The sequence below is a fragment of the Balaenoptera borealis genome (genome assembly GCF_965194805.1).
Source record: "Balaenoptera borealis genome assembly, chromosome: 1".
In the NCBI taxonomy this organism is placed as follows: Eukaryota; Metazoa; Chordata; class Mammalia; order Artiodactyla; family Balaenopteridae; genus Balaenoptera; species Balaenoptera borealis.
The window spans coordinates 88,592,446-88,616,566 of NC_138860.1; the positions used below are offsets into that span (position 1 = coordinate 88,592,446).

Genomic DNA, 24,121 nt, shown 5'->3' on the forward strand with positions numbered 1-24,121 from the left:
GTCACCTTAGAAAAATTACTCTCTGAGGCTTTTTCTCCGACTCAAAGTGGGGACCTCATATTAAATAACATTGCTGAGTTGTTTGGTTAAATAACTAGTATCCATAAAGCACTTAGCAGTGTTTCTATTAATGCGAACACCAATTAGCGCTTAATAAGGCATAGTTATTAGTATAAATAATAAAATACAACATTTATATAACTTCTTTTTTAGTTTACAAAATGTGTGCACCTACACTTTCTTGCTAAATAATCACAAATATCCTGAGAGGCAGATAATATTCTCATTTTAGAGATAGGGACACCAGAGAAAAAAGAGATGATAACACTTCCTCAAGTGGAATTGTCTAAAGGTTGCTTTGATAGGGAGTGAATGCAGTTACTGGAAGTTTTGCAAGGCTGTCCTGCTACCTATCACCATAGATCCCAGCTTTTGGAAGGGTGACTGAGCTAGGTGATTTCTGAGGTCCTGTAACTTGGTCATTTATTCACACATGCAATTAATATTTTTTTTACCAGAAACTGTTCAAGGACCTGGGGATACAGCATAAACAAACAAGCAAAAAACCCCAAAACAACATGCACACTCACACACACAGACAAAAATCTCTGCCTACAAATATACAAATACAGAAAATATTTTGTACAGGATATACAATATAAAAAATTAAAAATTAAATATGAAAATATCAGTATATAGCTTGTCAGTTTTTTCATATACCCTTCATCTAAGTACCCATTAACTCCCACCCTCCTTCCCAGCCCTCTCCCCAAGCTTAAAGTATCAGAAATTAGAAAATTCTATTTCAGTTTGTGTGCCATGCCCTCTCACGCGTCAAGGCTTATTCGAAGCTGGAAATCCAGAAAAGTGGGCGGGGCCTTGGACGTTTCTGAAGGTGGAAGGAGAGACGGCGGAACTTGTGTGCGGTAGCTGTGGTTCTCGGTGGGAAGCCAATTCTGAGGACCGGTAGTGGAGAGCTCTGGAGCTTGTTTCCGGCCACCTCAGCGGGAATCGGAGACGCGAGCAGCTGGGTCCTTGGGAACTGAGGTAGAGGTATAACTGTTGTCGCGGCGGAGCAAGTCAAGACGCACCTACGGCCGCCCGGGCCAGTGTTGAGTTTCCGTAGCCTGTGAAGATGGTGTTGCTCACGATGATCGCCCGAGTGGCGGACGGGCTCCCGTTGGCCGCCTCGATGCAGGAGGACGAACAGGTGAGCTACTAGATCCCCGGGACCCCAAGTTCCTGTCAGAGCGCTGTGCTCTCAGCACGGGATTCCTCCTTAGGACGCGGGAGACCCTTGTGGCCTCCCAGGCGTTTCTGACCCCTCTGAAGTGCTTTTCCTCTTTTGGCAGTGGAGAAGACTACCTGTTAGAATAAATCTTTCCTGAAGGCGGAGGTAGATTTTTGTGTTACCTGTTTCTTTTTAGAAAACCTCTCTGGAGAAGGGATAGGTTTGGCTGATTGTGATCATCCAGTGTTCTGTAATTCTTTAGGGACTTTGTTAAAATTCAAGATTTCTATTTTTTTTATTTTTATTTTCTTGCTGTTAATAAAGCTGACTGACAGGTCCTGGGAAAAATCAGCTCCTAAGTTAAGTCCTCTTTCCGTAGCACCTGATCCTTGACCTAGTTTACTGACATCTAGTGAAAGCAGATGAGGTAATATTGCCACATGTATGCACCTGCTTGAAGTTCAGTACAGTACCTTCTTTCAAAGTTATGCCCAATTTCCACCTCCAATAAGCCTTACTAAATTTCTGTTGTTGGAATTATAACCCTTGTGTTATATTCCTGTAATGCTTTGTACCTTTATTTTACAATTTTGCCTTTGTCTTTCCAAGTTTCCTAGCAGGCAAATGAGAAACCTTAGTCATCTATGTGTTTCCCATAGCTTTTACAATAGCAGCTTTGTGCTAGTAGGTGCTCAAAAATGTATTGCGTTAATTGAAAAAAACAAAACAAAACCTCTAGATAGCTTGAGAGGAAGAGGCTTTGTGCCTTAAAATCACAAGGCAAATTTCTGGTGTGAGACAAGTTCCTGGAGCAAGGTCAGGAAGTTCCTGAAGAAAGGAGGCTGAGAATGCAATTTATATAATTTATTTAAAGTGTTCAACTTTATTTTACTTTCTCATACAACCCAAGTAATGTAATTTAAAAAAAAAAACAAAAACCTCAAGGCCTAAAATAAGATGAATGTTTTGCACATTTTTTTGAACTTTTCATTCATATATTCATGAAAAAAAAAAACCTCATTAAACACATCAGATGTGCCAAGCATGGTGTTAATGCAGGGGTTTGGGGAACATAGTCCCTACTTTCATGGAGCTTACAGTTTAGTGGAGAAACCATATAACTAACAATTATAATGTAGTATAACTGCTATGGAATAGGAAGAAGTTTCTGTGGTTGAACATGGACAAGGTATCTAAGTTGATTTTTGGACCTCAGGAAAGTGTTCCCAGAAGAAATGACATCTAAGCCAACAGTAGTGTCTCCTAATTAGGAAAGCTTCTATTTGGTTATATGCCTTTTTAGGTTTGATTTGGAAATATGTTTACTTTCACTTCTAGGAGAGTAATGATACAGATTGTGAAGTTGCTAAGTTGCTTAGCAGGTCATGCTAAGTGAAATATTTTCTATTTATTCCACAAGACAAAGTCTAAGTTGAGATGAAATTTGAAAAATATAGCATACCCTGAATTTTCAATTGTGAAATATTTTTCTCTTGTCCAATGTTAAACATTTTCCAGGACTGTGCAGGAGTGAAATTGTTAAAATGAATGCAGGGACATGATTTGAAACAAGGGAGATGGTGTGGGGGAAATTTTCCTTGAAGGATATGTAGTTTGATTAAGAAATAGTTTTCCCAAGGGGACAGAAATCTGGTCAGTTTTCAACTGTTGCTTTGAATTCCAATGTGGGCAAAGAGTATAAATTGGATTTGAAATTCCATATAACAGTAGGCTCTTATTCTCTGCCTTCATACTTTATTGAAAAAATTAGTTGATTTATTACTGTGTGTTTCTTAATTCCAAACTAGGTATCAGTTTACCAAGATGGGTTGCTTTGTTTAATTGACAAGGAAAGATATTTTACACAAAAATATTTTTGTGATTGTAATTCCATAGTGATTTCCTTTAGGAATTTTGACTTTGAATGGTAACGTCTTTCCAAAACTTTTAATATCTGCAAAAATATGAATCTTTGACTTATTTTTACTATTATAATAGTATACAGAACATTTATACAGTGCCTACTACATACCAACCATTGTGTTAAGCCTGTTAAATGCATGATTTCATTCAATCTACATACCAACTATTAGGATAGGTACTATTATTATCCCCATTTATAGATAAGGAATCTCTGAGGCTAAGGGAGCATAGGTCTCGTGCTTAAAGTCGCACAGCTAATAAGTAGCACAACAGAATTTTTCACCAGGGTTCCTCCCTGCCTCCTTTTTTTCCCTTCCTTCCTTCCCTGTTAACCTACAACCACTATATTAGTTCCAGGTACATAACATAGTGATTTGATAGTTCTGTCATCAGGGTTTTTTAACTTCGGCACTGTTGACATTTTGGAATGGATAATTCTTTGTTGTGGGAAAACTGTCCTGTGCATTGTAGGATGTCTAGCAGCATCCTTGGCCTCTACACCTTATATGCCAATAGCACTGCCACCACCCTCTGTCTAGTTGTGACAACCAAAAATATTTCCTGACATTGCTGCATGTCACCTGCAGGGAGGAGGGGCAAAAATCACCCCTGGTTGAGAACCACTGTTTTGGTTTAAAAAAAATTTTTTTTAATTAAGATACAGTTGATTCACAGTATTAATATAAGTTTGAGATGTACAACATAGTGATTCACAGTTTTTAAAGGTTATACTCCTTTATAGTTATACACGTTTATAATTACTATAAAATATTGGCTGTATTCCCTGTGCTGTACAATATATCCTTGTAGCTTATTTATTTTATACATAGTAGTTTGTACCTCTTAATCCCTTACCCCTATCATGCCCCTCTTCCCTTCCCTCTCCCCACTGGTAACCACTAGTTTGTCCTTTTTAATCAATATCTGTTTGATTCTACACTACAGGCTTAGTACCTAACTGCTTCACTTGTTCTAAGACATTTTAATAATGTATTTACTTCTTAGGAGTCTGGAAGTAACTTTTTAAGAAATGGATATCTTGATCAAATAGTTTTATAGTTAAGTACCCTAATTGTCCGGGCCAAATAATTCAATGTATTCTTTCAATTATTTACATTGATAACAGATACCATATCTTAGGTGGTTACTAGATGCTAGTCCTTGTACAAACTGTCTTCTTACTGGAGATGAACAATTATTCAAATAATACAATAGAGCATTAAAAAAAAGATACAGAGTATCTTATGCACTGTTTCCTCTGTGCTATAACTAGAAATGTAGGCCTAAGACAGGTAGACAGATAAACTTTTCTTTTCCAACCTAGACTCTCTGATATTCTATCTATTTCTTACTTTCTGATGTATTTCTCCTTTTTAGATGTTTGCAATTTCTTTATCTACCTTTCTGTTCTACCTCAAAATGAACCATGGTCTCTTCAGGTGTTAGATATAACTGAGTACGGGGCAGGGAACTCCCAAGAAGCAGATAGTCTTTTGTACAGTTAAACTAGCGCACTCGCCCAATCATTGAGGGTTGATTAATCACCTTACTGTTATTGCTGTTAGAAGAAAATGGTTGGTTCTTGGTGCCCCTGGCCTTTGATCAGTAGAGTTCAACAGGAATTTACAAATGATAAGAACTTAGCTAAACATTCTTATAAAGGCAAAAGATGGCATTTGATACAACTACTTGTTCAGCAGTCATAGGTGACAGCAATAAAAAGGATTGTGGTTGTGTGGCAATTTACTACCCTGTACCTCCTGCATTTTGTATACCGAACCACATCCTAAATATACTGATGATCTCAAATTAGTTTCAGAATTTGTGTAGAAATTCACATCTACTTCATTATTGGATTGCTAACAGCTGTCTTCCATTATACTGTGTATCAGTTTCATCAAGTCTGTTCTAGATGAAGTAGAAAACAGAATTAGGACATCTAATCTAACTATTTTTAGATAGACTGGCTGACTGTGAGCCCTTTGTGACTGTAATCTTAAAAGTGAACCTAGGGTTTATCTGTAAAGCCATGATTACGTTGTTATGTGAGATCTAGATCAGAGCTGCCATATGGTTTCTTGAGCATTTCCTATGAATTAGATTTAATATTAAAGAGTAAGATATCACCTAGAAGGTGGATCTACCATTACTGAAGCAATTTTAATTATACAGGTGATATAGCATGCTTAGGAGCAGGGGCTTCAGAGCTAGCCTGCCTGGGTTCAAATCCTAGCCCCTCCCCTTATTGGCCCCAAGTCCTAATATTGTGGGTGCAAATACACAGTAAATAGGAATGGATGAATGAATAATTTTCCCATTATAAAATTAATTTCTGATTATTGTAGAAAATTCAGTAAATATGTACAAATAAAAGGACCAAAAAGTTGATTTTTTTTTTTTTTTACCATTAAAAGTAGTGGTAAAATTAAGTAATCCCTACTTAAATTATATCCACTTGATGTCTAACCTTAATCTTTGTGTGTGTTTAAAATCAAATAATGGGTAATACTGTAATACTGTTCCACCTAAGTTTTTTCACTTAGTGTATAATGAATATCTTCTCATATCATTAAATATTATACAACATCATTTTAATGGCTCTGTAGTATTCCATTATATAAATATATACCATATGTTATTTTTTTAAATGTCTTAATTGGAGTATAATTGCTTTACAGTGTTGTGTTAGAAGATGTGGAATTGTTGGATAAAACATTATGCAAATTTTTTTAATTTCTAATACATATTGTCAAAATAACTACCAGAAAGATTGTGCCAGCATTGTGTTCCCAGGAATGGTAATGCCAACTGAACCAGCAGTGTAAAATGTTGGTTTACGTGCTGTAATTCCTATGTAGGTATGTCCCCAGTGTTATACATTGGCAGTCACTGCTTTGTTCATTGTAAATTCCTGAAATTGTAGCATGCTTTTGGCCATAGTTTCTTGTAGTTCGTACAGTTGTTAGTCTCTTTCTTTCAGATTGCAGTAATATTTACAGTGCCTCTTATAAAGTCAAAGGATTTGTGCTAATCTTCATTTCACTGACAGTTTTTTGCCATTTCTTTTTTTTTTAAATTGAAGTGTAGTTGGTTTACTATATTATATTAGTTTCACACTTAGAATATAGTGATTCAATATTTTTATAGATTATACTTCATTTTAAAGTTGTTATAAAATATTGGCTATATTCTCTGATATATAGCCACACAATATATCCATGTAGCTTTTTTTTTTTTTTTTTTTTTTTATTTATTTTTGGCTGTGTTGGGTCTTCGTTTCTGTGCGAGGGCTTTCTCTAGTTGTGGCACGCGGGGGCCACTCTTCATCGCGGTGCACGGGCCTCTCACTATCGCGGCCTCTCTTGTTGCGGAGCACAGGTTCCAGACGCTCAGGCTCAGTAATTGTGGCTCACGGGCCCAGTTGCTCCGTGGCATGTGGGATCTTCCCAGACCAGGGCTCGAACCCATGTCCCCTGCATTAGCAGGCAGATTCTCAACCACTGTGCCACCAGGGAAGCCCCTCCATGTAGTTTTTTTATTTTATACATAGTAGTTTGTACCTCTTAATCCCCCCTACTGCTATCTTGCCCCTCTTCCCTCCCCTCTCCTTACTGGTAGCCACTAGTTTGTTCTCTATATCTGCGAGTCTGTTTCTGATTTGTTATATTCATTCATTTGTTTTATTTTCTAGATTCTACCTATAAGTGATAACATACAGTATTTGTCTTTCTCTGACTTATTTCACTAAACATAATACCCTCTAGGTTCATCCATGTTGTTGCAAATGGTAGAATTTCATTCTTTTTATTTGCCATGTATTTATTTAACTAGTTCCTTTAAGGTGCTCACCTGCCTTTAGCTGTCAAAAAACTTATAGGGCTTCCCTGGTGGCGCAGTGGTTGGGAGTCTGCCTGCGGATGCGGGGGACGCGGGTTCGAGCCCTGGTCTGGGAGGCTCCCACATGCCGCGGAGCGGCTGAGCCCGTCAGCCAGTTACTGAGCCTGCGCGTCTGGAGCCTGTGCTCCGCAACGAGAGAGGCCGCGATGGTGAGAGGCCCGCTCGCCGCGATGAGGAGTGGCCCCCGCTTGCCGCAACTGGAGAAAGCCCTCGCACAGAAACGAAGACCCAACACAGCCATAAATTAAAAAAAAAAAAAAAAAACTTATAATTAACATTTATGGTTGTGGTTATTTTATGAATACCTCTGAGACACTGATTTAATTGATTTGGGGGTGGAGATTGGGCAGGAGCAGTTTTTTTAAGATTTCTAGGTGATTCTAGTGTGAAGCCTAGGTTGAAAATCATTGGTCTATGTTGGTATTATTTCTTGGCACTTTAGTAGTGTCTCCCACTTTGTTTGCATCCCTTTAATCTACTGTTGTGGGGTCAGATATCTTCGGAATGCCACATAACAACATTGGTGAAGCCAACAGATTGACCAGTACCACTCAAATTTAGGAACATAGGATATTGTGCACTAGTTCAAAGCATGTGATGGTATTCACTCTCCCCAGCTGGCTGGCCAGTCATGAGAAAAACAATATATAGATTAGCAATACTGTTTAATATGATAATGTTAATATATATTATAATGTGAATTATTACAAAGTATTGTTAATATATAACAATATACATATACATGTTAATGTAGGAGTATTTCTCAAGTGAACAGCCTTATAACAAATCGTTGCCATAAAAACAGTGTTAAACTACAAATCGATACTTCTAGTGGTCTCTGCCTAACTCCCCTGGTTCACCTCATGCTTATTTACTTCCTTATTTATATTGAAATTTCCAGTTCACTATTTTTTTTAATTTTATCTTATTTTGAGTTATAATTGACATATAACATTATATTAGTTTCAGATGTGCAACATAATGATTCAATATTTGTAGACACTGTGAAATGATTGCCACAATAAGTCTAGTTACCCTCCATCATGAAAAAATAGTTACAAAAATTTTTATTCTTTTTTCTTCTTGTGATGAGGACATTTAAGTTTTACTGTCTTAACAACTTTCAAATAATTCAATACAGTATTATTAACTATATTCACTATGCTGTACATTATATCCTCATGACTTATTTTATAACTGGAAGTTTGTGCTTTTTGATTCCCTTCACCCATTTCGCCCACTCCCCCACCCACCTTCCCTCTGGCAGTCACCAGTCCATTCTCTATCTATGAGCTTGTTTTTTGAGCAGGATTCCAGTCTTTTTTAATGGCTGAATAGTATTTCATTGTGTATATATACCACATCTTCTTTATCCATTTGTCTGTTGATGAACACTTAGATTATTTCCATATCTTGGCTATTGTAAATAATGCTGCAGTAAGCATAGGATGCATATATCTTTTTTGATTAGTGTTTTGTTTTCTTCAGATAAATACCCAGAAGTGGAATTGCTGGATCATGTAGTAGTTCTATTTTTAACTTTTTGAGGAACCTTCATACTGTTTTCCATTGTGGCTGCACCCATTTACATTCCCACCAACAGTTCACAAGGGTTCCCTTTTCTCCACATCCTCACCAACACTTGTTATTTCTTGTCTTTTTGATAATAGCCATTCTAACAGGAGTGACAATGAGGATATCTCATTGTGGTTTTGATTTGCATTTCCAGTTCACTATTTTAAATATAGCTTAGAATCCTATACTTGTACATTTGTTTATCTGCCAGTTACACGATTTTATCATTGCTTCCTTGACTGATTTTACTCTCAGCTCAGTGGTTCACTATCTGGAATTTTAAGTTTCACTTTGTACTTTCTCATAGTTATACCGTAGGTCCAATCCCTGGGAGAACCCTGTGTAAACACTTTTCTATTTAAACATTTAGTTATTAAACATCTACCAAGGAGAGACAGTGTTATATCTTTCAATTCAAACTAAATAATCCAAAATAAAATAATTCCTTCCCACCACATGGCAAAAGTTATTTGTTTGTTTCCCCCAGTATGTGGATGAATAAATAATGTATATTTGCTTCCCATTCTTCATGCACTTCTTTTCCATTTTGGATCTAGTAGGTTATTGAGGTATGATTTTCTCCTTTTGAAATGACATTGCTGTTTCCCCCAGTAGACTTCTTCCTCTCTTTAAAAAATATTGTAAAATCATTTAGAAATTGTTTAGGAAAATATTGCCTATAACTCTATCATCCAAATGTTATTATTTTCATTTTTATATGAACATATCCCTTGCTACCCAGACTTTTGCTATCCAAACTCAGGAACCAAATAGATTTATTTAGTAAAGGATATTTGACTTTCCAATCTTTGTCCTTGCTCTTATTCATTTTTACCTAATTGCAGTTATAGTGTTCATAATAATTTGCAGTCATGGGTGCACACATTTTTGCTTAAATGCTCAATATTGTAACACTTTATGGAAGATTTTGCTTGATATTTCAGCACAAAAATGAGACGATTCATTCAGTCTGTTGTTCCCAGGACTTTCCCCTGAGTATGGAACATGTTGTACAGTTCTGTGCCAGTAACTGTGCAAGTGAAATGGGTTAGGAGGAGGGCACTGACCTAATAGTGGAAAGAACACTGGATTGAAAGAGTGCCTTAAGGAGTACACTTTTGCTTTTTTAGCAAATAACTATTGTGACTTTGTTGAAAAACTCGGGATTTGGTCCTCCTTTTTTCTCTAAAATAGGCCACTTTTATTTTGTTAAAATAAATCTTACTAACCTGTAAATGAAGGACTGTATTCACATAGTGTCCTCAAAATATGATGCTTCTCACAAATTGGTACTGCTTTTTTGGTGGAAAATTCTTAAATGAAGGTGTCTTCTTTCAGTCTGGCCGGGATCTTCAACAGTACCAGAGTCAGGCTAAGCAACTCTTTCGAAAGTTGAATGAACAGTCCCCTACCAGATGCACCTTGGAAGCTGGTGCCATGACTTTTCAGTGAGTATAGTCCTGATTTCTTTGTGATTATTTAAATATGAAATACAGTAAATACAAGTAACACCTGATAAGAATGGTAACTTTTTTAAAAGTAAAGGTAACTTTAAAAATATAGTTGCTCCATGGAAGCAACTTTCCTGGCTCTAATTCTGCAAAACTGAAATCTTGGTTTCTTTATTCAATTTCCATACAATAATTCAACCTGTTATCCTGTGTCTAGTAAATGCTATACATATCATGCAGTAATAGGTAACTTTTGCTTTGGGAGCTTCTTGGAGCCAGACATATGTAGGTTAGTGCCCTTGCTCAAACATTTACTGACAGTGTAACCTTGAGCAACTCACATGTACTTCTCTGGGCCTCAGTTTCCTCTGTAAAATAGGGAATCATAGTTTTGTGAGGATTATGAGAGAATCCATGTATATCACTTAACATCTTGTCTGGCACATAGAGAATAGTCAATAAGTGTTAGTTATTATTAAGAAAAAAGAAAATTATAAAAGATAATTTAAGAGCATCTAATCAGTGGTTATAGACAATGAATACAGCTGAGAGAGGGATCAAAGGGACTTTATTGGATTTCAAATTATCTACAAATAATTGGTATTAAATGTTTAATACATGTCAAGTTTGAAGGTGATAAAACAGGAAGGATTAAACAAGAAAAGAGAGGGCAAGAAGATCAGGTGACAATAAAAAAGAATAAGCTAAATAATCCTTACTATGTTAGGAACGCAGATACTAAGATAATATAGACCTGGGAAGAATCTGCTCTGTTTAACTCAAACAAACCCTCTACTCATCAAGAACAAGCAAACAAGTATAAAGAATCAAAACCAAAACAAAACCCTGGCCTATTGGTTAAGAAAGTAGTGAATATTAAGTTTTATAAGGTATTTCAACATCAAAAAATATTAGAGGCACTTAATTATATAGTATTAATATAGTATTTTTATCTCTACCATGGGTTAGGAACAAAAAAGATCTAGGAAAGATCTCATGGAATTGAAAAGAGATTTTCTTCTGCTTGGTTCTTTATAATCTCATCTCTTCCTTTATTTCCATCCAAGAACTATTTATTAAAGATTTATTCTTTGCCAGACAGTGTATTAAGTCTTGCCTGTAATGTTTTAGCTTATCCTCTTACTAGCAGAGAGAGACACATACACAAACAACTATACTGTAATACCTTAGGACAAGAAGTGCTGTAGAGCAGAGAGAAGGAAACAATAAATTCCCATTTATAGAGAGTAAGTTTCAGGAAAGGGGAAAGAGGGAGGGAGAATAGAGAGAAATTTCACAGAAAAAATTATAGTAGAATTGAGCATATGAAAATGAACAAGGTTTCTCCAGGTACATAAAAGAATATTATAGTTAGAAAAAAACAATATAAGCAGAAGTCCACGAGCATGTGAAAGAACCTAGCTTATTGGAGAACAACATGTTGTTTGGTGTGTTAGGATATATGATGGAAAGCAGCCTACACTTGTTTTGGAGGGCTCCAAATAGTATACCAAGGTGTATGATTTTATTTTATAGGTATTAGGGAACCTCTAGAGTTTTTAAGCAATATCATATTTACTTTGTAGGAATAAAGCTAGTGGTTTAGAAGATGGTCTAGACTGAAGGCAAGGAGACTGGTTAATTTAGGTGCCCAAGCAAGAAATAGGACAGCAGTATTATTGTTATTGTTATTATTGTTGTTGCTGTTGTTATTATTATTTTAAAGGGCATGAGAGATCATATAATATAATAGACTATAAACTATGCTCTGTGGAGTCATAGGATGCCTTAGGAGCCACATAGAAAGGGCAGGGGTAGGGGTATGTGTAATGCTTTGGGCCCTTAAACTCCTACTTAAGCTAAAGAACTTCTGATTTTATTTGCTGTACATATTAGTCTTCTGGATATAATTTTTGCTGAAATAAAGAGTACTATGGCTAAAAAGTTTGAATACCACTGAGTAACCCAACCTCTTCCCAAAACTGTCTCAGACATGTAGTCATATAGCCTCTTCCAGACTGCCAGGGAGCTCACTCTCACAGGAGGAGTCAGTTCTGTTATTGAACAATTTGCAGTCAATACAGAGTTCTCCTATCCTGGAAATTCAGGAATATTATTAGTCCTGAGATTATTTTCTGTACCCAGTAAATATTGTGACATTAACTTCCAACTTTTAAGTATCCACAAAAATTTCCAGTTCTACTATTTTTCTTACAGCTGGAAGAAATTTAAATGTGTATATACTTGTTTACCACACATAATCAAAGGGTAGATGGAGTCACAACTCCGAGTTTTCAAGAAAAAGTCTTAGGTATTAAGATATTTTAGTTGAAGAATTATGTAATGAATAAATATGTCTAAATACTCCTTTTGGAATGTACTTCTAATAATGGGAAGATGTTTGCTTTCTGATTCCAGTGATTTGTGGTTTGAAATTGACTCTCTGATTTAGTTAGCCTCAAAGGGCTTGGGCTAGAATATTTTCAAAACTTTGTATAGGGAATTCCCTGGCGGTCCAGTGGTTAAGACTACACACTTTCACTGCGAAGGGCCCAGGTTCAGTCCCTGGATGGGGAACTAAGATCCCACAAGCTGTGTGGCATGGCCAAAAAAAAAAGGTTTGTATGGCACTGAGAGTCTATTTCAGATTGTTGGAGGTATTGTTAATCTACAAACAACTTTTTCTTGCTTTTTTTTGTCTCTGCAGCTACATTATTGAACAGGGGGTGTGTTATTTGGTTCTGTGTGAAGCTGCCTTCCCTAAAAAGTTGGCTTTTGCCTACCTAGAAGATTTACATTCAGAGTTTGATGAACAGCATGGGAAGAAGGTGCCAACTGTGTCTAGACCCTATTCCTTTATTGAGTTCGGTAAGTTTTTGCACCTCACCTCTCTATCAGGGGAGTAGTCGATATGCAGAAGCTATTGATATAATTTTGACACTTTTTTTTTTTTTATGCTTACCTACTGAAGTTTTGGATTCTCCCTCCTAGTCCATGTCTTTTGTCCTTTTGAATGAATAAGGTTTCCTTCTCATAAGTAATTTTCTCTGGTCTTTTGATTTTTTCCTCATAGAACTTATTGCCCTTTGCTCTTTTTTGTTATTTAGTTTGATTCTTCATTAGGGTAAAAAACTGTGTCTAAAGATCTAGATTGACATATAATAACTGAGTTCTTTTTTCCCCCAACCCAACCTCCTCACCTCCCCCGCCACACACACACTCACATACTCACAGTGAGACTTGTTTTATGGAAATCAGAATTTGGAAATCAGAAGGAATGGTGAACGAGATCCTCTAATTTAAGTACTAGAGGGTATATGGTATTGGGGCATAACATTTACTACATGCAGAAGTAGTGAGCATGGGTGTCCATATTTGTATAAGAATTATAGAAAGACTCATTACTGGTGAGATCTGGTAAAGTATCTGATGGCAATAGATCAAAGGAAATGGCCTTTAAGTAGAGGAAGTGAGAACAAGTATGATTAGACTACATCACTGACATTTTTAGTTAAAAAAGAAATGGGTTTTACTATCTCTGAATTTCTGAAGTGTTTCGAGTTTGCTAGATGAATGGGTCCTCTTGCTTTTTAGAAATAAAGAAACTCTAGCAAAGCATTCCAGTGTTTCAAAACTATAAACCCTCCAAGTGCTAATTTTTATAATGTCTGGTTTTGCAAATTTTATTTTTGTAGACAATAGCGATTCAGTAAACCCAATAAAAAAATAAGACTGCTGTATCAAGGTCACACAGGAAATAGTTGGTATACTCAAATTAGCTTAAAGGATTATATACAGAGATATGAATGGGTTATAGATGAGCTGTAAGGTACAGTAACCTGAGACCAGTAGCATGGTAATTGTTATCATCCCTGAGCCTGAATGGATAAGAGAAAGCAGTTTCTGGAACTAGGAAGGAGAAAATTATGGAAAAGGCCCATTTGAGAGGAGCAGTAACTTTTGATGGAGGTATACTGACAGCCAAAGATGACTTCTCAGGGAGGAGCTAGAGGAATAAATACTTTGACATCACTATCCACTCCCCTTCTTCCGTACTCTTGGGGCTCCCCCATTGGCTGAACCTAACCGGAAGCTAGAGGGCAAGGAACCCATTGATGTAATCCATGCAGGTCAGCTTCCTGCAGGCAGAAAGCAGGCCCAGAAGGGTGGAGAGGAGATCTAGAGGCAAATGAAGGGTATCCAGCACACACATATTAAGATTTTTGCTAAAAGTTGAAAATATAATCTTTAATAATTATTCTTTTCATAGCTTTACGATATATAGACATTGGCAAAAATGAATGAGCATGCAGTTTTGTAGTAGTATTTTGGGAAACGCCTGTCCCATTGATACTCATTCAAGAGCTTGGTTAATCACGGACAGTTGCAGATCCAGGACTAAACTCAGAATTTACTCTTTCCTACTTCTTTGATGGACATGAAAGAAGTTGTTAACTGTCACTTTTCTTCATCATTCTAGATACCTACATTCAGAAAACCAAGAAGCTTTACATTGACAGTCGTGCTCGGAGAAACCTAGGCTCCATCAACACTGAATTGCAAGATGTGCAGAGGATCATGGTGGCCAATATTGAAGAAGTGCTACAACGGGGAGAAGCACTCTCAGGTCTCTAAAAGCAGTATGAGTCTTATGAATAAGTGGCTGTTATTCCATAGGCAAGGATAGCTTATTTGGGAGTACCTTTTATGCTGTCAGATTCTATCTAGTACAGTTAAGAATTCATCTTTCAAAAATGGATTACATTGCAAGCTTCCAATATGATATATGCTTCTTCCTAGTGTGGTTAGTTTCTATTGAGTTGGAACAATGTAGTCTTATTCCATATCAGAAGCAATTACTGTTTCCAAGATATTTACAAAATTAGATCAATATTTACAGGAACACATAAGTTAAGGGAAATGAAAAGAAGAATGAGAGGAAATTGTCAAAGATCTATTGCAGTAGTTTCCTGAGTAGCCACTTTGGGAGACTTTACTGCTGCCAGGTCAAATGTTATAAAATGCCATTTTCATCAAGGCATTCCTCTGCTGAAAAACTTTTAAAACCTGTGACTACAAGAAAAGATCTAGTCTCATCTCAACTTACTTTTCATTCATTCAGTCATTATTAATTGAGTACTTGTAATGTGCAAGGCACTGTGTTCTCTATAATGGAAGATAAGGAGATTGCAAACGTCTCTCATTCTCCCTAGTTCACAAACATTCTGCCTCACAGGTCAGTGTCCTTATCATCCTGGACCTTCTTTAGGATCTAGATAAGAACTGCCTCTTCAAAGAAGCCTTATCTGATCCTTATATCCCACAATGCATTAATCTCTTTTGTCCTTCAAATTCTTAAAGCACTTACATATGTAATGTTTTTTAGCACATAATATGTTATGTGTATGTGTGTGTACTAATTTACCTAAAAATATATATGTTTACCTAATGCTTAAATGTTACCTAAATGTTTAATGTGAGCATATACTTTTTAAAAGTAGTATTTATGTTTCATATCTATTTCATATACTTCTTTTATTTCTTTCACAGTAATCATCACAAGTAGTTGCCTTAATGTGTAGTTTTTGAATTCAGCCTTGTTACATATTCATGAATAATGGGTTTTCCCTTATTATGAATTGCAGATTTTAACCTTTATGTTTGTAGTCAGCAGTTGTCCCAGCATATAGCTTCAAACTCTTTAAACATCAAATTTTGGATGAGTGAGTCTGTGTAAATTTTCATCATTACAGACTCACAGGTTCTACTTGGGATAAAGTAAACCAGCTCAGGAATTTTTCTTAAATCCAAAATTTATATACTGGTCAATTTATCAAAAGTGTAACGGATTTTCTTCTAGTGCTTTGCTGATTGCTACAAAGCTGATATGCTGATTAAAAAAGAAGTAGTTCTACCCTTAAATAACTTCATGTGATTGGGAAGATAAGAAAGATTGTCACAGAGTAATTTATAGATAGGATAAGGGAACAAACATCAATTGAACACTTACATTGTGCTAGGCAATATGGTAGGGGGACTTTACATATATCTTATTTATTCTTTAGAGTAATCCCATGTGAAGTGGGTGGTATCAAACCAGTTTCACAGATAAAGAAGCAAAGACTCAGAAAAGTAGCTTACTATAAAAGTTACACTGCTAGTACCTGGCAGAATTTGTTTGCTTATGGAGTCCTTGTCCATCCTCAGTGAAAGATAGTTTTAAATCATTATATATAGATCTGTAGACAATAAGAACTATAAAAATGTAGAAGGAAGTAGATAAATGAACAGGAAAGATTTCTTGAGTTTTGATAGATCAGGAAGAAGTGAAGAGTGGTATTTTAAGAGGAAGAAAAAGCATATGCTGAACAGAGCATATATGAAGACAGTGGAAAGATTAGCCCACCTCAAAAAATGTTTTCTTCCTCTTTAAGCTTCTGTATAATAAGAATCCATCTTTTATGCCTTTTTCTCATTCTAAGTTTTAAAGTTTTAGAGCTAATCAACTTTGCATTTATGACCCAAGAATAGTTCCTGTGGGTTCTTTTAGCAAGATCAAATTATGCCTTTTTTACTGCCTAAATATACCTGTTTCTTTTAAGCCATAGGTTTTATTTTTTATTCAAAGGTGTCACCCTATTAGACTGTAAATTCCACAAATATAGGGATCATGTATGTTTTGATCATAATTGTATCCTCTAGCACTTCTCATGGTGCCCATAACATGAATATTTGCTAAATGACTTCTCCAAGCAATAGCTTTGTCTTTATGATACTATGTGTTTCCAAATGTTCCAGTGTAAAGGAATTCTCTTAACTATTAATTATTTCATATGACCTAATATTTATTTCTTTGCCCACTTATTCTCAGCAGATTGAGATTCATGTAGCAAATATTTATTTATTGATTTTTCACTGTATTTTTCACTGACTGTATGCCAGATCATGTTCTAGGCACTGGGAATATAGTAATAAACACAGTAGTAGTTAAAAACCTCTGTCCAATGGATTGTACCTTCTAGTAGATTGGCTGGAAAGATTCCTTGCAGCATTGTCATGGCTATTTCTCATCCCTTAACTGTTTTTTTGCACTAGGTGCTTTTCTTACAGGACAAGTTCTAATTTGGAAATGGCTGGCATGCCTGTGTTATTAAGTAATGCCACATTTCTCAATCAAAACCAGTCTCTATTAAGCAACTCCAAATATTCCAAAAGCATTCTCCAAGGAAGAACAAATAAATTCAGATTGCAAAATAGTTTTTCAAAATTTTAAAGAAGTAAAAAGTTTGATTAGAATTTATTTATGCCAAACTGAGAGTTTGTTTTCATTATTAAAAATATGCCGTATATTTTAAGCCCAGTCTAGCTCGTGTATATCTGACTATTTCTCTAAGTGCTCAGTTAACAATTAAAAGAAGATACTGACATTACAAATGTCCTTATAGGAAAAAAGAAAAACTTTTGCCTAAGATTCTAAAAAGCTTAATTTAGTAGATATTGGTGGTTTTCTAGCACCTGTGATTGTATTTTCATTATAGTACAGCTTTCCTATATCTGTTAAAATATAATTTCTGATAGCTTTATCTTCATAATAATAGTCTTTACTATGTGGAAAGTCTTAGAAATTTGGTAGCAGTCACCACTGAGATATAGCTTAATACTCATTGTCTGGTTCTTTGAAGTTTCTGGTTACCTGCATCTTTTATCTTACCTGGATTATCATTTGTCAAAATATGAGTGAATATGATTTAGACCATTAAGAGATTATGAAGATAGTTATGGTCAGCTAACATTTGTCAAGTGTGTACTGTATGTAGGCATTGTGCTCACTTTACAGGCATCCTATGGTATGTTTATTGTTACTATATAATCCCTATTTTTATAGACAAAAGAAGCTGGGTCTTAGAGAGGCTGAGTTGACCAATACCACATGACTGATACAGCTGAGATTTGAACCAGGGTCTGAGGCCAGAGCCTGCATACAGCCTCAAGAATTTGAACATAAATTGATCTGATAATTTTAAAATGCATTGTAGATTTTACAGTGCTTCAGGATCATGAGTTAATCAGTGTATGCAACCTTACCCTTAAAATAAAAATGATAATTTAAGCTTCATGGTTTGAAAAAGTGCCACTCATTTTGGTTACTTTTATGTCTTAATACATTTGATAAAATACTTTAAGGGACTAATTGATGTTATCCTTTTTTCCTTTTTGACAGCATTGGATTCGAAGGCTAACAATTTGTCCAGTCTGTCCAAGAAATACCGCCAGGATGCGAAGTACTTGAACATGCGTTCCACTTACGCCAAACTTGCAGCAGTAGCTGTATTTTTCATCATGTTAATAGTGTATGTGAGATTCTGGTGGCTGTGAAGTAGTGAATCCAGTCACTGGCAAGGGAGAACCTAGAACCCAGCAGGTGTATGTTTTCAGGAAGCTGAGCTCACAGAGATGCGTATTAGAATCCAAGTGGAACTTCTGCCTCTAAAGACCTTGCAAGGAAAGACATGTCCTGAAAATGAAAGATTACGCCTCATTTAATGAAGCTTAGCCCTATGTAGAAAGTGTCTTTTGGGGGCAGAGGCTTTCTCTGGGTGCTAAGCCATGTATGTTAGGGAACAGTAGATTGTTTTATTTGTTTTTTTCCCTCCCTGTGTTTTATATTTTTAAAACAGCACTGACTGGGCATTCTCATCTCTAATGGAGCCGTCAGTGAGATTTGGCTTAACCAACCTGTGCTAGCAACAGTCTGAAATCCCTTCAGAGAAGGCAGCCCTTTGGAAAGGTTTTGGACTCTGTTTAATCAACATTCCGTTTGTTGGTGACACTTGTGATTTTTCAGGAATCTGAGTTGTTGATGGCCTTTTAAATAAGACTCCAGTATGTGAAGGTTAATTGCTGTGCTGCAAGAGATCCTGTCTATTGGCCCCTGTAGGAAGTTAACCTTTGTTGTTTTCCATTTATGATGTTTTGCTTATTGCACAATTGCTTTAGGGTTAAATGAATTATATTGATGCCTTGAAATTATAGCACTCCGTGATTAAGAAGCTAAAATGTTTTCTGTCATTTACTCCTTAAAAGACTTAAATGTTTTGTTTGGGACATTCTTAATTTTATTTTTCTGCATCTGGTTTATATTAATCTAAGAGTGAATGTAGCATACTGATAGCCAGAGGCCCCTGACTTAGTGACAAAGAGAGGCCAGCTCATGACTACAGCTTTGTCCTGCCCCTTTCTCACTTTTTCTCCACTACGATTCTCCCCACTCTTCCTCCTGCCACAATTTGCCAACATTTTTTAAATTCCTCTATGTCCAGTAGTTTCATGTGCCTCTCAGGATATCCTCAAATATCAAAATGGAAAATATTCAGTTACGTAGTTAATTAAATTGAAATTTTTCAGAGCAACTACTCAAACTACTAAGCACATTTATCTGAGAAAATCTGAGCACCTTGTATCTGCTTCAGTTATGTAATTCTCTGAGAATGTTCTAGAAATAGGTAACTCATTTACAATAGCTTCTATTAACAAATAAAAGTACCTATGATTTTTCCCTTTTTTGCTCAGGGATAATGGGGATTTCCTTTTACCTTCTGAGGTAGAATTTTTTAAATGGGGAGAATAGGCCTTTTAAATATTGTCACAAGGGTCTACAATATAACCTGTAATTCCTACACATACTGCAAACATTTCTTTAAATTGTACAGGAAAATGAGCCTACTTCTTAAAATCTTTGGAAAGAACTTTAACCAGTAAGCAATTTTATAACTCAGGATCATCAAACCTACTGTTCTGATTCCTGATAGAGAAAAAAATTCTATTTCTTTAAAACAAGGCAAGGAGAAATGCTTATTTTATTCCTGATAATTTACAGAACTAGAATAAAATTTTTTTCTTTCCATTTTGGACCTATGTCTGCCAATTGGAGTTTTGTGCATGAAATAAGAAGTTACTTTTTATAGAGAATAAGTGCTTTGAAGTCCCTAAAAGGCTTATCCTAAGTAATGATATTGGTAATAAAAGCCTTTGAAAGGCTGAAAACCTAAGTAGTGGTACCATAGCATTTGGTACTTCTGTAGGAGTGGAGAATGGCAGCTCGTTGAGAGTTGCATGCTGCAACCAAGTAGTCAGCAATGAAATAAATACTTCTAGAATGTTCCCTTTAGTGTGAAGTTTTGTTATCTAGTTAATTTATGTGCACATCTTCTATAGATACACTTCTACCTAAACTCAGTGGGTTAATTAAACAATGAGTTGGGGTGGGGGCTGATAAACAAAGGGATAAGAAAGTAGTTTAAGATTATGATGGTAGAAAATGAGAGAACAGGACTGTCATAATATGACTCCTACTTCTGTTCTTTATTGGAGGAAGTGGGAAGATCTGACTAGATGAAATGAACCAGCAACCAAACAGGTATCTAAAATAGAATGTGATAAATACTGTTCAGGGTTATCGGGGGCACATTAGAAAAGGACACCTAATTTACTGTGGGAAGGGGTGTGGCAAGAGAAGGAGAGTGGGATTTCCCAGGCAGAGTCATGAGTTAAGAGTAAGGCCCATTCGGGGGATCATATAGCTTGGTTCAACTTAACTCATAGGGTAAGTATAGGCAACTGAGACTTGAGGAAGAAGAAGTAGACGGTACACTGTCATGCAAGTCATTCAGACTATACTAACATCAGTGGCAAGAGATGGCATCAGATTTATAATTTCAAATGATCATTCTGGCCATGCTATAAAAGATATATTAGAGAGGAAAAAGTCTGTAAGTAGGGAGATGAAACTAAGGAGCCATCAGAGTAGAATGAGACATAGACAGGTTTCAGGTGATTTTCAAGAAAGGAAAAATCCCACATACTGAAATATTTACACGATGCTTTCTTTGTTAGGAGCTTATTTTAATGCTCATGTTGACATTTTGAAGTAAATACTGTTCACACCATGTGAATGAAGAAACTTTACCACACTGAGGCACTGAAGAGTTGAGTAATTTATCCAAAGATGCAGAGCTAGCAAGTGATGGAGCTAAAATTTGAACCTAGACAGTTTGACTCCAGAGTCTGTGCTTTTCTCCACCATACTATACCACCAAGAGGTCAAATCAAACAAGTACCACAAAATGTATTTTGAATTTAACAATTAGGAGCGTAATCATACAAGCAGAGTAATTCCAGAGCAGTAGAGACACAAGTCAGATTCCAGTGGGTTGAGGATTGTGTGAACCACTAGGAAGTAAAGACATTGAACTGCTCTTTAGAATTAGCTTTTTTGGTTATGATGCTGAACTTCATAACATGTTTTAATTAAGAAATCTCACAAATGTTAACATAGCAATATTTGGCACATTGTACATACATCTGTTCATTGAAATGTCCAACTGGTTCTTAAGCTTTTTGGAAAACCTTTGAAAATCTGGTGAAAGGTATGTGCCTTTACCCCAGAACAATGTTCATGTGTACATGTATACCAAGTATCACATACTATGTCAGGGTTTTCAAGAACTCTATAAAGCCTGTTCATGACCTGGTGGTCCATGATCCCCAGCTAAGAACTCCAAATATAGAGGATGTGGAACTCAAAGCAAAGAATCCAGAAACCTTGAAAACTGTACAGCTGAGGTGAACTGGAAAAATTCTACAGTTTGAACTAACTTTGTGGATGAGATTCATTCTTAAAAAATTGCATAAAAAAATTCTATCAAATATTTTTGGATCTTGTTCTACAGAAAAAAAATATTTGGTCCAGTTCCTCAAAATCAAAATCAAGGATTTAAAATTTTTTATTTCTACTTTTATCAGTAGGAAGTCTTGCAAAAGCAAGTTAAGAAGGCAAATGGATAATCATTTCTTCATACATAGTATTTAATAATACATGTATGAGAACACATCTCAATTTAAATTCCCATCTTATTGGGAGTTTTCATGACCTAAGGGCTTGAGTGTTGGTGGACACACAATTAAGGCTTTTAGTTAGTGTATTCAGCAGAACTGACTGAGCCCCACCTTGTTGTCTTTTTAGACAGCTCAGCAAAAAGGCAAAGAACAGTGGTTGTAAAGATGTTACTACTGTAAATGCACATTAACTAATTGGACCAAATAAATAGCTTGTACTTTTTAAAAGTCCCAAAGAAAAATTTATAGCATGTGTGACATAGTTTGAGGTAGAAGGGGCAAATTGAGTCTCACATCCTATTAATGATGACAGACAGGGTTGACCCAACAGTATAAAACTGTCTTGAGCAATTTAATCACTCCATTCTAATAAAGTTTATTTCAAGTGCTGTAACTGAATTCATGTCTTAGATTAGAAAAATTGTTGGAAATTTGACTTCCGTATACTAATCAAAACTGGACTAACCTTCTATAACCTTCATTAATTGAACATATGTGTTAGTCATTTTACATGTATTATTACAGTCCTCATAACCGTTCTCCCAGCTTGCCCAAGGTCACATAGCAAGTTGAAGTACTTGGGTTCAAATCCAGGACTGCTAGACACCCGACCACTACATATACTGTTTATTCCTAAATTATGATGTAGAAGTGTTTGTCCTAAGCACTATTTCACTTTGTCCTGTCAAGTTATTTGCTTTTGTTTTTGTTTTTTTTTTTTGAAAAGGTTGGCTTTTAAAAAATACTATTTCATTTTATTACTTCCATCTCTTTTTCATTTACTTATCTGTCATTTCTCCCTTTATTTTTTAATATTTTTTGCTCTCGGGTTCTTGTTTGCCTTTTCTCATTCTTGGTTTGTAACACATTTTTTAAAAACTTTATTTTCTATTGGAGTACAGTTGATTAACAATGTTGTGTTAGTTTCAGGTGTACAACAAAGTGATTTGGTTATACATATACATGTATCTATTCTTTTTCAAATTTTTTTACCAATTAGGTAGTTACAGAATATTGAGCAGAGTTCCATGTGCTATACTGTAGGTCCCCATTGGTCATCCATTTTAAACATAACAGTGTGTACATGGCAATCCCAAACTCCCTAACTATCCCTCCCCCCCCACATACCCTTCTTCCCTGGTAACCATGTTCTCTAAGTCTGTGAATCTGTTTCTGTTTTATAAATAAGTTCCTTTTATCATTTTTTTTTTAGATTCTGCATATAAGCGCTATCATACGATATTTCTCTTTCTCTGTCTGACTTACTTCACTCAGTATGACAATCTCTGGGTCCATCCATGTTGCTGCAAATGGCATTATTTCATTCTTTTTAACAGCTGAGTAATATTCCATTGTGTATATATACCACATCTTCTATATCCATTCTTCTGTTGATGGACATTTAGGTTGCTTCCATGTCTTGGCTATTGTAAACAGTGCTGCAATGAACATTGGGGCGCATGTATCCTTTCAGACCGTGTTTTTCTCTGGGTATATGCCCAAAAGTGGGAATACAGGATCATATGGTAGCTCTATTTTTAGTTTCTTAAGGAACCTCCATACTGTTCATAGTGGCTGCACCAATTTACATTCCCACCAACAGTGTAGGAGGGTTCCCTTCTCTCCACACCCCCTCCAGCATTTATTGTTTGTGGATTTTTTGATAATAGCCATTCTGACTGGTGTGAGGTGATATCTCATTGTAGTTTTGATTTGCATTTCTCTAATAATTAGTGACGTTGAACATCTTTTCATGTGCCTCTTGGCCATCTGTATGTCTTCTTTGGAGAAATGTCTATTTAGGTCTTCTGCCCATTTAAAAAATATATATATTTATTTATTTTTGGCTGTGTTGGGTCTTTGTTGTTGCGCACAGGCTTTCTCTAGTTGCAGAGAGCGGGGGCTACTCTTCATTGCAGTGCGCGGGCTTCTCATTGCGGTGGCTTATCTTGTTGTGGAGCCCAGGCTCTAGGCTCATGGGCTTCAGTAGTTGTGGCTCACGGGCTCTAGAGCACAGGCTCAGTAGTTGTGGTGCACGGGTTTAGTTGCTCCATGGCATGTAGGGTCTTCCCGGACCAGGGCTCTAACCCATGTCCCCTGCATTGGCAGGCAGATTCTTAACCACTGTGCCACCAGGGAAGCCCTTCTG

At 36.2% G+C, this 24,121-nt stretch overlaps 1 protein-coding gene across 2 annotated transcripts; it reads left to right on the forward strand.

The window, feature by feature from the left end:
* The first annotated feature begins 949 nt into the window (after window positions 1-949).
* SEC22B (SEC22 homolog B, vesicle trafficking protein) lies at window positions 950-20,239 on the forward strand. 2 transcript variants are annotated; one of them, XM_082369734.1, is made up of 5 exons: window positions 950-1,210; window positions 9,965-10,074; window positions 12,785-12,945; window positions 14,558-14,704; window positions 18,299-20,239. In XM_082369734.1, exons 1-5 carry the CDS (start codon window positions 1,136-1,138, stop codon window positions 18,451-18,453), a joined length of 648 nt encoding a protein of 215 aa, XP_082225860.1. In that variant the 5' UTR covers window positions 950-1,135; the 3' UTR covers window positions 18,454-20,239. The 2 variants fall into 2 exon arrangements, with proteins under 2 accessions (XP_082225860.1, XP_082225861.1); XM_082369735.1 differs by lacking the exon at window positions 18,299-20,239 and adding an exon at window positions 17,963-18,191.
* The last annotated feature ends 3,882 nt before the right edge of the window (window positions 20,240-24,121 follow it).